Here is a 13,016-nt window from a genome sequence, read left to right as displayed (position 1 = left end):
AAATGAACCAAATCCATGAAGGAAGTAATCCTTTAGCCTGAATAGTTTACTCATGTTTGGAATAAAAATATTTACTTAAATATTCTTCCCTCAAAATAAAGCCAAAAGGGGAGAAGGTGGGGAGAAAACTGTCATTTGTTCATGATTTTTCCCCTCAAATTATATTCATACATATACATATACACATATGTATTATATATTATATTAAGTATTACTATATTATATATTATGTAAATATATATGTAATATTCCTTTATATACACACACACACACACATACATATAAAGGAATATTTCTTGGGAAGCAATAATAATTCACCAGTAGAAAAGGGAAGGAAATTAGCTTTTGTTTTAGCTACTCTCTACTGTCAAGAATCTAGAACTCTCATCAAGGTGACTTGCAAGTTGCATGTTACTAATTCAAGTCCTCATCTTACTTATCAGATTAGCTGCAGGTGACACCCGGGATCCCTCCATCTTCTCTCATGTTTTCTGCACCTGGTTTCTAGGGCACCTTGCTCCTGATTTTCCTACCTCCCTGGTCACTCCTTCTCCGTTTCCTTTTCCTGACCTTTTAATGTCACCCAGTGTCCCAAAGTTCAGTTCTTATTCTCTTGTTTGCTGACATTTGCTCTTCAGTGAGCTCATGGCTCACCTGACTTTACCATCGCAGGTGTATGACTCTCAGTTGTGTATTTCAATGAAGCCTTCTTTTCTGAACTTCAGATTCAGATATTCAGCTGCTTTCTTGGCATCTCCACTTGAACGTCTATGGAAGATTGTTTAATGAACATATCCAAAACTCAGCTTTTAATGTCCCTCACCCCTACAACCCCAGCTTAAAAAATAAAAATCCTACTCTATCCACAGATTTCCATATCTCAGTTGATGGTAACTCCAATCCTTCTAGTTGCTCTTGCCCCAAACTTCGCAATTATCCTAATTTCTCGCTCTCATGCCCACCTTAAATCTACCAGCAAAATCTACTGGCTCTATATTCAAAATATGTCTAGAATTTAACTGCTTCCCTCACCTCTACTGCTACCACCCTTGTCCAAGCCATATCATCTCTCACCTGGATTGTGGGATGGCCTCCTGATTGGTCTTCCTGTTTCAACCCTGCCCTTGGAGACTATTCTCAACACAGAGATGTTCCTTTTAATATCTAAGATAGATCATGTCACTCCTATGTTTAAACCCATGCAATGGCTCTCATCTCACTCATGATCAAAGACAATGTTCTTCATACACAATCCTACGCCATCTGTGTTGGCAGCTGGCCCACCTCTCTAAGCCTCTCCATCTATTTTTCCCTTTAATAACTCTGTCCAGCCACCCTGACCTCTTCACTGTTCTTCACACACACTATATGTGTGTGTGTGTGTGTGTGTGTAGTGTACATATATATGTATACAATTAGCAATTAACTTATTTGTTATGTTTACCGTTGTCCCTCCTTTCACCTGTTAGAATGCAGGCAAAATGTGTGTTCAACAGGTCAGGAGTCTTTGTTGTGTACAACGTATCCTAAGAGACTAGGCAGCATGAGGCATCTAATCATGCTTAACTCAAAATTGCTTAATGAATTTCTAGTCTCTTAGCAAACTATAAAGAGCTTAGCCATGTGATTGGACTTGTTCCACTAAGAATCTTACTACATTCCTTTCTCTTAAAAAGCTAGCATGTGCCATAGTACATGCGTAATGTTTGTTGAATGAATTTCTAAATGGCACTGTTGTTGTCAGTGGAAGAAATGAAGTCTCATCACAAAGACTGCAAAATCATAAAAAAAAAAAAATCCAACAACGAAAAAGAACAGGGTGTACCATTTGTTCACTCATTCATCTACTCAGTATGAACTTGGGTAACTACAATGTGCTATGCACAGGTATTGGGGTCAGAAGTAAAAGGTGTAGTCCTTATTTTTGTCTGGGGCAAAGATAAGAAAACACACAAGTACAACTGAGCCTGATAATTGCCTCTGCAGAGGAAAGCTTTTGACTAGGGCTGGAGAGGCTGCTGGAAAGAGACACATCAGGAAAGAGGAGTCCCTTGAGTTAAGTTTTTAAGGAGTTAAGGAAAGAGGGTTGGTAGGGACAAAGAGCCATTCTAAGCAGAGGATACAGCTTTTCTGGAAGCACAGACATGGAGCATGAACTTCAGGCAGCTCAATGCAGCTCAAATCCTGGAATTCAGCAGATATGTAGAGGTAGAGAGTTCTTCTTTCACTCATGACTGCATAATGTGATTTAATCTTAAAGCTAAGGGGTAGTCATTAAAGTTGCATACTCAATTTTGCATTTTATTTATTTCATTTCATTTTTTGAGATAATCTGCCACAAGGCCTGGCTACTTTTAGAGATGAGGATCTTGCTCTTCCTCAGACTGGTCTTGAACCCCTGAGCTCAAGCCATCCACCCACCTTGGCCTCCCAGAGTGCTAGGATTACAGAGCCACAGCACCCGGCCTTTCAAGTTTGCATTTTAGAAATATTTGATAGCAAGCAGTACAGTACATGAGGCCTTGAGAAAGACTATATAAATAGGAATGGAATTTTAGTTCAGACTTAGAAATGCACTATAAATTGGTAAGGTAAAGCACTTTAAGAATTTTCTTAACTCCAAGTTACCCGACAATTATTAATATCTTCTTATTTGAAAAGATTCCAAAGAAATCAAAGAAATTCTTAAATGCTTTGTTATTCAACTCCAAAACTTAAATGAAGTGAAACAATGAAGTAAATCAGTCTCAGTGTCACTCTTTACTCAACAGGGAGCTCACAATTACAGTCCAAGAGGACATGTATGATGCCAAAAGAAATGCCCCATACATCCATCATCCCCTCACTCCCACTCCCTCCTCAACATCTCATATTGTTCTTTCCAAAAGGTACCAACACTCAATAGCTACTTGTGACTCTAGAGTTCCGGTAATCCTCTTGGCATTGCAACATAAAATCTTTCTTTGTCCCTAAAGCAAGGAGGGAAAGATTGTCTGAATCCCAGGAGTGATTACCTCAAAGAACCATTTTACTTTGCTAGGACACAAAAGATCTTTCTCAATTGTCTTCTTTCACAACATGCCTTGCTAGCCAAGTCTTAAAGTTTAGTTTGGTTTGGGGGACCACTGCAAGCAATTGGGAAAGAACAAAATTATACTGGCATTGATACAGAACTGAACTTTTGCAGGTAAATAAAATTCTGTTCTCTAATTTCAGTCATGTTGCCTTAAAATTTGTAAATGATTTTCACATCTCCTCGAGTATTTATTTTAGAGGTTCAAAAAGGAGAAACAGGCATTAGGCACAATGAGTTCCAAGGTTTGAGTAGCAAATACCTATTTCTCTTTTAGGGCAGGACTTGAAATGTGGACAGCTGGCACAAAATCAAAATGCAAAACACTTCACATCTACGTCAGTAGTACCTGGGTAAGGATATACATAGTTAGACGTCGTTGACAAAATTTAACTACCTATTTAATAAAACTAAGGAGAAAATGGGAGGAAAGCTAAAACGGCTCCAAGCATTCTGAAAAACGTCCATAAGCGCGCGCACCCATATGGGTGTATAAGCATAAGACTCCAGTATTTGATGTTATCTGCCTAAGCTTGCTCTAAAATTACTTTCACAAACGACCTATATATAGAACTAAAAGTCATTTTTGAAGCGATTTTTAAATATTCACTGAACTTTTAAAAATGATACTAACCTTTTGGAACAAATTGTGGCTTTTGATGGTTTGTTTCAAAATGTCTAATGCAGGAGGCAACAGCATGAAATGAAGTCACAGCACCAATTCTAGAATAACACTTATATTCAAAGGGAAGATTTCCTTGTTCTGGGGTCCTTTTATTCAACAGTGAAGTGATTTTCTATGAAATAAATTTCTTTTTACAAAGTGAAGTTTCTCAAGGATTGCTCAATTCCTCTGAATTTAATCTACTCTGGGGAAAACTTCCCAGAGAGAAAGAATAGCTAAGCTTGACCATTCCTTGAATCCTGCTGTTATTTTCTTCCTTTAAAAAAAAAAGACATATTTTTAACTTACTGTGTTTTTGGAGAGGGAAGGGAGAAAAGCGTCAACTTGGTGCTAGCCTTTCTTTCCCTAAGAATGATAATCTAAGAACAAGAAGAACATATATGTTTGTATGTATCTAAAGAAAACAATAAAAATAATCTAAAATTTGTGTAATTGGCATTCCTTATAATTTCAAATAGCAATTCAATTTATAAACAAGCAGTGGAACTGTGATTTTTTTCCCATGCACTTTAATATTTTACCTATTAATGAAAAAATCCTCCCACCATCTTCCCCTAATATGATAGTAGTGTTTAAAGGCTTTATTTGTTTACTTATTAATTAATTTATTTATTTGAGACAGAGTCTCACTCTGTCACCTTGGGTAGAGCACCATGGTATCATATCTTACAGCAACCTCAAACTCTTGGGCTTGAGCAATCCTCTTGTCTCAGGCTCCCAAGTAGCTGGGACAATAGGCACCCATTGGTACACCCACCTATTTTCTGTTTTTAGTAGAGATGGAGTCTTGCTCTTGCTCAGGTTAGTCTCGAACTCATGGGCTCAGGCAATCCACCTTCCTCAGCCTCCCCGAGTAGTAGGATTATAGGCATGAGCCACCAGGCCCGGCCTAAACGCATCATTCTTAATAAACATACCATTTGATTCAAATGAGATGTAGCAGCACTATAAAGCAAAATAAAGTTACTGAAGTTAGCTGGAAAAGAGCCTTTCTCTCAAATAAAAAAGCTCTGTTTATAAGCAAAAAACAAAAAAACCTAAAGTGAAGAGGGAAAAAATTAGGCAGTATTAAGGACTTGAGAAAATGTACTTAGTCTTCTCATCTCTTCAATGAGAGTCTTCGCAGCACCTGCTTCACAAGGTTGTCACGAGGAGTAAATAAATTCACACGTGTAAAGCCCTAGTGTCTACGCCCATATTGAACGCTCGAGAATTATTAGTATTGACTATTATTATTTTTTAGTATTGACTATTATGATTGGCAAAAACTCAGTGTAGTTAGGCCATCTCTCACTTCCCGTATTACAGCATAAACACAGTCTTAAAGGAATCACAATCTTGGCTGCCAAGCAATGATAACCTTATTTCAGAGAGTATGCTAAAGAAACAGCTCAAGATTTCTAAAATCTGGAAGCAAGAAACAGCCATTAAAGAGGGATCAGTATGTCTGATTTGTAAACAGATGACTATCACCTAAAAAAGAGGAAGAAGCCTTATTTCACATTTTCCAGAAAGCTGGACTTGAATTAAATGGTGGAAGTTTATGAGGAAAATGTCTGTTTGGTCTAAAAAGTCTCTTACATCAAAACCACTGACCTTATCAAAGAATAGGCTGCCTCGATGGGTGGGTGGCATATTGCTACTGAGTGTGAAAGTGGGAGTTTCATCAGTCAAGGATGGTAAGAAAAAGTTCCTGAGCAAGTTGAAACTAGACAACAATTACCACCACCACCACCACAATGACAACTGACATGGAGACAGAAATTGCTCAATGTTGTTACAATCACTTTACATACACTGACACATTCAATCCTCACCACGGCCACCTGGCTCCACAGTCTGTGTTCTTAACCTGTACAGTATGCTGCCAACCTCCCAGCTCTAAAATCCTGGGCAAGTTACTTAACCAGTGTCTCCATTTCCTCATTTATAAAATTAGAGTACAATAGCACTTACCTCGGATGATGGATTAAATGCACTGATACATTTGTTTAGCACTTAGAACAGTGCCTGACACATGGCAAGTATTTAATTACTTTTTAAATAAGTGTCATATCAATTTTTTTTTTGAGACAGAGCCTCAAGCTGTCGTCCTGGGTAGAGTGCTGTGGCATCACAGCTCACAGCAACCTCCAACTCCTGGGCTCAAGCGATTCTCCTGCCTCTGCCTCTCAAGTAGCTAGGACCACAGGCGCCCACCACAATGCCTGGCTATTTTTTGGTTGCAGCCATCATTTTGTCTGGTGAGCCCGGGCTGGATTTGAACCTGTCAGCTCAGATGTATGTGACTGGCGCCTTAGCCACTTGAGCCACTGGTGTGGAGCCGTCATATCAACTTTCAAGAAAATTTTTTACTTGAATGACAAGTTAGGGAAGGTACAAAGAACTCTTATCTTGGCTTCAGTGAGCAATCTGACATAAATTTTTAATCAAGTAAGTGGAACTGAAGACTTGCCTTTAGGGCTGATTCTCTAAACAAAATGAGCCATAAAAAATATGGACGAAACCAGTAGAGTGAGAGTTTAACAGTGAGACCAGATTCTGTATACTTTGTCACAGCTGATTATAAGATAAAACCTGGAAAAAAGATGCCTAGCCCAACACCCTCTGCTGACTTCTCTTACCATTCTCAATGCTTCAGCCCATGATTCAAACTACACTTTCAGCAGAACCCTTAATTGAACTTTATCCAGTACCCACTTAACCAATCCCCAAGCCTAGCCAATCCAACCCCCTTCTTTTGTCCCTCTCACCAAACGGTGACCTGGCATCCAATGTGGCCTAATATATCTTCTCGTTGCCCTTCAGTCACTCCTCCTCACAGAGGCAATAATAAACCTTTATTTCACTCAGGCTTCCAAATCCACTTCTGTGCCTACTCTCAAATATTCTAGATTCCTCAATAATTGGAAAATAGATGCAATCAGATACAAATTCTTCCTGCTTTCCATGTAACTTCCTCCATAGCCCCAAACCCCTGCAACATCAAATCAGTCCAACATTATTGATGTCTTTGGCTAGCCTTTTCACCTGTTTTGGAAGAAAAAAAAGTGTTTCCAGAGTTCCTTTCCAAAGTCAGCTGTTTCTTCTGTTCTCTGATGCTACCCGGTAAATGTACATCATCTTCTTGGTTCATTATCTGACAATCATTCCCATCTCTCACCTCTCTTGGAACTTCAAACTTTTTCTAATATATAAATATACCCAGAAAAAAAAAGTTCTCAGACCTGTTTTTCTCATAAGTTTTGACTCTTCCCTCATTTTATGCCAATAAAGTGGTCTCTTGATGCAGGTATGTAACCGGCTGAACTAATAAATGCGAACCACTGGAAGGGAGTCTGATACAGGTTATTCTTGATTATAATCAATCTTTGTTAAGTGTGCTTAAAGGTTCTGCCATCTATCAGCCTTAGATTTAGTGACTTAATTCTTTCATTTATACTGTGTTTGTAACAAATATAATAAAGTAACATATACCACAGAGGTTTATTACACGTGACAAACTGTACTTTAAATAAATGTGAATATTTGCTTTAGGACTTCTTGCAGTTTATAAATTAGCAATACCAAAACCTTAAAGATTTTTTTTGAAGGATAATTCTTACATAAGCTAAGCTCTTACATTCTATAGCGTAATGACTTACGTTATGACCAATACTATGACGATGTAAATTGTCCACATAAACTCTTAGAGCCTTACCTGATTTAAAACTTATCATCTATACAGAAGAATAAGTTTATAGACATAAAGGTTTCCATACTTTCAGGGGGAAAAAAAAAAATCTGGTAAAAGGATCTTAAAAAGGAGAAAACCTGATATATTTAAGGAGAAGAAAACAAGCCAGTGCGGGTAAAGCACAGAAAACAAGAGAATAATTAAGGGCCAGATCCCTCAGGGGCTCCTAGGCCAGAATTAATATATTTTAGTATACTCGTAAGAACAGAATAGGAAGTAAATGGAAAATCTTTAAGCTCCAATTTTAAAAAGATGACTCTAGTTGCTGTCTGGAGAATGAATAGGGTAGCTGACCAGAGTTGAATGTGAAAGGCACAGATGGGAATTAAGAGGCTACTTCAGAAGCCTCAGAGGAAAACGGTAGCCTGGATCAGGGTGGCTGGAACAATGGAAATTAGGAGACAGATTGTAAAAGTTAAAGTCAGTAAGATTTCATGAATGATTAAAGGAAAAAGAGAGGAAAAGAGCTATCAATGACATGTTGGTTTTCTGCATTTATATACATACATACATGTTAACATGGAGTAACACATCTTGTAAAATATATTCCAAACTGTTAGCAGAAGTTACGCGTGGGAACAAAAGATGAATTTTGCAAAGAGGCAGATTTTCTTTCTTTTTTTACTATATAAATATCTACATTGTTTAAATACTTTATCAACAGCATTGCTTTCATGGTTAAATTCACACGCAATAAAAAGAAAACAGCATTTGCCTGGACAAAAAGGGTAGGAATGGCATTTTAGGGAGAGGGAACTACCTATCCAAAGCATGGACATGTGAAAGTACACGGCATGTTCAAAGAGTATCAAGTAGTCTAGTGTTTGCAGAGTAAAAAGGAAGGATGTGTATCGAAATGGAGATAAGGAAAGGATTAAAGCTATTTTTGAATATGGCCATATCATGAAGAACGTTGTATATATATATCTTAGGCTGAGGAAACCATTTCCCAGATAGTAGGAAATAGGGAAGCATATATGGTTTTCAAGGAGGAGAGTGAAAAAATCAAGTTTACATTTTAGAAAGATCAGGATAGAGGCAGTGTGAAGATTAGACCAAAAAGTAAGAATGAGAGCTCTATGCTAAATCATGGGTGATAGAGAAGACAGAGATTTGAGATTTACTTCAGAGTAACAGTTGACAAGAATTGGTGATTAAGTGGGATATGACAGTGAAAAGGCAAAGTCAAAGGCGTTTCTGTAGTTTCTACCTTAGGAAGTTAGTGACGACATCAATCTCATTAATACAAGAACAGTTTAAGTGAGAATACATTTCTTTTTTTTTTTTTTAAGAAGATAATACATTTTGTTTTGAAGAAGCTGAAGTTAAAGAACCGCTGGAAGCAGGTCAAAATACCCAACAGGAAGTTGAATATACAGGTTTAAATCTGAGGAACAAGGTTGGGACTGAAGCACAGGAATACTATTACCCAGAATAAAGAATTTTAAACCTGTGGATACAGTCTTACCCTCAATGTTATTTCACTGAATCTTGAGGCAACTATCAAGAGTTGACCAGTTCCATTTATTCTCATAGTTGTAAAAAGTTCACATAATCGTTAAGTCTCTATAAGCAATAACTTTAAAAAGTAGGTCAGAGCTTTTATCTTGGTCTTTGAGTCTTTTATTTTCTTTCCCCTCCCCTTTTTGTCTATGCATTTATCTATGCATCTATTTACCCATCTATCTAGTTAAGGAAGATATTATGAGGTATAAAGAAGTATAATATAAAAAACATTTGCTATTCTTATTAAATATTTTCTTAACTGTAAAAGGCAAAGAAAAAGAACATTTCACAATTCTACCTTTAACAAAATCTAAGTTAAATAATGATTTACCTATGTGACTCTCCAATGATTTTCTCTTGCAAATCATCGACCCTTAATTAACCAATATCACCAAGGCAGTCAACTCAACTTGTAACTTTCACCCAGAGGTTAAACAATTCACAATCCTATTGTTGCTCACTTTAAGAAATCCGAGTCACACTGTACCTTTGTCTAAAAGATGGTGCCCTAGTTTGGTGGGAGATGGAGAGGAAGGACCTGTTGGCAAGGAAACAGCTACTTCCTGAGCAAGGGAAAACCAAGAAGGTGACAGATGGGCAGAGCAGAAAAGCAGCCAAAAATTGCTCTGGCTCCCGGTTGGCAAGAATTTTCAGAACTGAGGCACAATTGAATATTTTAAAGTATACCAATGATTGAAAGTATTGTCTGCCTGGGTGCTCTGTTGAAGTTCAATAAGGCTTCCCACACATTTTCTACATCTAAAAAAAGTTTTAAGTTTGCAATGGTACAAAGAGCCTAGCCTGAGCCTATGTACAATGGGCTAAGACTGCAAGGCACCGTCCCATTTTGCTTTAGGATTATACCCAAGAGAATGCACTTTCTGGTCAAGAAAAGAAAAAAAGAAAATTTTCATTTTCTGTATAGTAGTTATATTTGTATGACTTACTAGAATTACTATTAAAATTTCATTAAAAATGTTTTTCTTAAATATGTTTACTTTTATATACTTAAAAGATCTGTTGCAAACTTCTATAATTTGTTCTTTTATCATCCACTTACATACCCAGAAAATTAAATATTCAAGGATTCCTGGGTAGACAGCCACTAGATTGATATGTTACAACTGACATTTTTTAAAAAGCTGTAAATAGGTAAATTATTATTCTTCATCAAATGGAAATTAGCAATCACTGGAAAATAACATTAAAAATTAGTGTGGGCATAAAGTATGGACTTTTAAAACATCAGTTTACTATGCTGATTAATTCTACATTTATATTTTCATCAGAACTTAATAATCCCATAAATAAATAGAGCTCTCAATTATTTAAAAAAATCAAGGGATAACATATGTATTTAGACATATTAGCAGCGTAAAGATGTATGCTTCAACACACTTATTGTGAAAACGTCTGAAAATATTACTACACTGTATTCAAGGGTATTCGCAGGAACCTGACATAAAAGTTCTCTAGAATAACAACATTTCAGGAAATTCCAAAAAAAGAAAAAGGGTCAAATAGGAAATAGCCTCAAATTAATCGACAAAGTTCAGTGCTTGCTCCAACGTGATTACTCTCTCTCTCCATTGCAAAAACAAAAACAACAAGAAAAAACACAAAACAAAACAGTCTCAGGATGCGTGAATCACTTAGACGATAGTTCATCAAGTGGGATAAATGGAGAGGCCGCTTGGGCAGGTGACACAGGAGAGTCGGTGGTAGTGCTGACTTTCGCTGGTGAGTTACAAGAAGATCCGGCACTGCTGCTGTTTCCATCAAGGGTATCCGAAGATACACACACACCGGGATCTGACAGCTGTGCAACGTCAGAAGAAAGCATGTTGGTGATGCCTTGGAAAAATCTCTTTGGCTGATACTCAGTTTCCATTTCACATTTTCTTTTCAATGGTCCAAGAACACTTGGTCTAATGCAATTGATGGGACTCTGGCTTCTCCGAGTAGTAAATCGGGTCGTTGGGCTGGGAATAGGGCTTGGAGGCAATCCATTGCTACTCACAAAACTTTGCAAGGATGGTGAAAAGCACTGCTTCCCGATTCCCCGAGTGGGTGACGGTGCTGGTGACACAGGAATGAAATCGATGCGCTTCGGGGAGGCGGATTTCTCCACATCGTTGTCACTCAGGCTGAAACTTTCCTCCCAGGAGTGGCTTATCTGCATTGCGGTCTGCACCTCCCGCTCATGGACCGTCTCTCGGTTGATCAAGTCCATGCCCTCCTCCTGCTTGATCTGGTGCAGGCGGCTGCTGTGCATGCGGACAGGGGAGGCTGGTAGCAGCAGGCCGTGGCGGCTCGGGAACGTCGTGCTGTTCCTCCTGGCGCTCGGCGCCTCGGCCTGGAACACCGGCGAAGTGTCACTGAGGCCGTGGATCAGGGGGGCGCTGTTAGACCTCCTGAGGCCCCCGCCGCCGGCAGTGCCGCCGCCCTCCGCCGGGCTCCCGCCCGTACCCGGAGGCAGTTCCAGGTCCAGCTCCATTTTCTCCTGAGCCATGTCGCGGACAGGGAGGCGGGGGCGGTGCTCAGTCAGGGCCCTAGAACTCCCATTCCCCGCAGCCCAGGGCCGCCGCAGCCGCCGCCGCCGCCGCCGCCGCCACCACCACCAAGAATCTGTCAGCCAGCTCACCTCTCTGCGCATGCGGCGCCCCTTCGCGCAGGCGCCTGCTATGTCTGCGCTCGCGGCGCCGGCTTAATGCGTAATAGCTGCGCCGAAGCCCTCGGGGGAGGGGCTAGGAGTGGCGGGCGGCTAGTCAGTACTGCAAACACCTTTTTAGTCCCAGCGCACGTTAGCGCAATTAACTAAGGTTGTCGTATTCAGGAGTATGTAATTATAAAACAAATACAAATCCTGAGAGAGAGGCCCTGGATGATGTGGCCTGCATGACGGGGAGTGACACTGGCCTAATCAGGGAGGGCTTCCCAGAGGAAGGGACAATCCGAAATCCGAGGAGGTAGACAAAATGGGTGCAGAACCCGCTGTAGAACATCGCCGGGCGCGGGAAGCTGAGGCTACCCAGCGAGGTGGCAGCTGGAACCAGGAGGGGAGGAGCAAATGTGGCCTGGAGTGGAGAGGCAGGGCTGGCGTGATAAGAGAGGATTCTGGTTTTTACCTTGAGAACAATGGAAAACTATAGACGTTTTCAAGCACAGATGTAACAGCAACTGAAAAGCTCACTGGCCTGCATTCTGAAGAACAGAGCACTGAGATCAAAACTTACAGGAAAAGGGCCAGAGACGATGGTAATTTGCTCTAAGGTAGTAGTGTAGAGGAGGAGATGGAGAGAAGAGTAAACTTAGAACTATCTAGAAGGCCAGAGGGGGAAAAAAAAAATCCCAAACCGAGGATTGTATTACTATTGTTTTATTTACAGTCATATTTTCAGCACAAGCATATGTGTGAGGTATGAGGGATTAAAGGAAAACCAATAGATTATCAATTTTAAAATAAAACCCTATCCTTCCCTTATGTAACCAATATCAAATTTTGATATCTCATTAAAAGTGGGTCTATTTTTCTGTCATTCAAGGTTTTTTTTTTTCTGCCTCCCTACTATGTGTCAGACACTGTGCTTCAAAATGGACCTTACATGAGGGCATTTAATTTTTACTGGGGGAAAATGGATATATAAGTAGGCTATTTTCAGTGGTAAGCCTTAGGAAAAAATAAAATGCACGGTGTGATGGAGCACTATTGACAGAAGGCAGGAAGCCATTAGATAGAGCTGAGTTCTAAATGATACACAGCAGAAAGTCATGTGGACATCTGAGGAATGAATATTCCAAGGACAGAGAAATAGCAAGTGCTAAGGCCCAAGGCAGCTATAAGTTTGATGAGTTAGTAGGAAAAGAAAGAAGGGCAGTGCAGATGAAGTATAAGTGGGAGAGGGCTTAGAGAGGGTAAACTTTGAATCTCATTCTGAGTATGATGAAAAGCCACTGGGGAATTCTAAGCAAGGGACTCAAGTAATCTGGTTTATGTTTTAAATATCACTTTGGCT

At 39.5% G+C, this 13,016-nt stretch overlaps 2 protein-coding genes across 2 annotated transcripts in view; both read right to left on the bottom strand.

Annotated features, from left to right (window-relative positions):
- Positions 1–13,016, bottom strand: part of PIP5K1B (phosphatidylinositol-4-phosphate 5-kinase type 1 beta) — a 303,995-nt gene that overhangs the window by 215,240 nt on the left and 75,739 nt on the right. The window lies entirely within an intron of this gene.
- Positions 7,976–11,653, bottom strand: PABIR1 (PP2A Aalpha (PPP2R1A) and B55A (PPP2R2A) interacting phosphatase regulator 1). The gene has a single exon (XM_053574531.1). The coding sequence runs from the start codon at positions 11,510–11,512 to the stop codon at positions 10,649–10,651; it is 864 nt and encodes a 287-aa protein (XP_053430506.1). The 5' UTR covers positions 11,513–11,653; the 3' UTR covers positions 7,976–10,648.

This window comes from Nycticebus coucang, chromosome 2 (assembly GCF_027406575.1).
Source record: "Nycticebus coucang isolate mNycCou1 chromosome 2, mNycCou1.pri, whole genome shotgun sequence".
NCBI classification, from domain to species: domain Eukaryota; kingdom Metazoa; phylum Chordata; class Mammalia; order Primates; family Lorisidae; genus Nycticebus; species Nycticebus coucang.
Note: the sequence above shows the minus strand (reverse complement) of the source record. Positions and strands in the feature narration are given on the sequence as shown.

Bases quoted from the DNA above. Each gene is read 5' to 3' on its own strand.
- PABIR1 (XM_053574531.1), bottom strand. From the start codon at position 11,512: ATGGCTCAGGAGAAAATGGAGCTGGACCTGGAACTGCCTCCGGGTACG.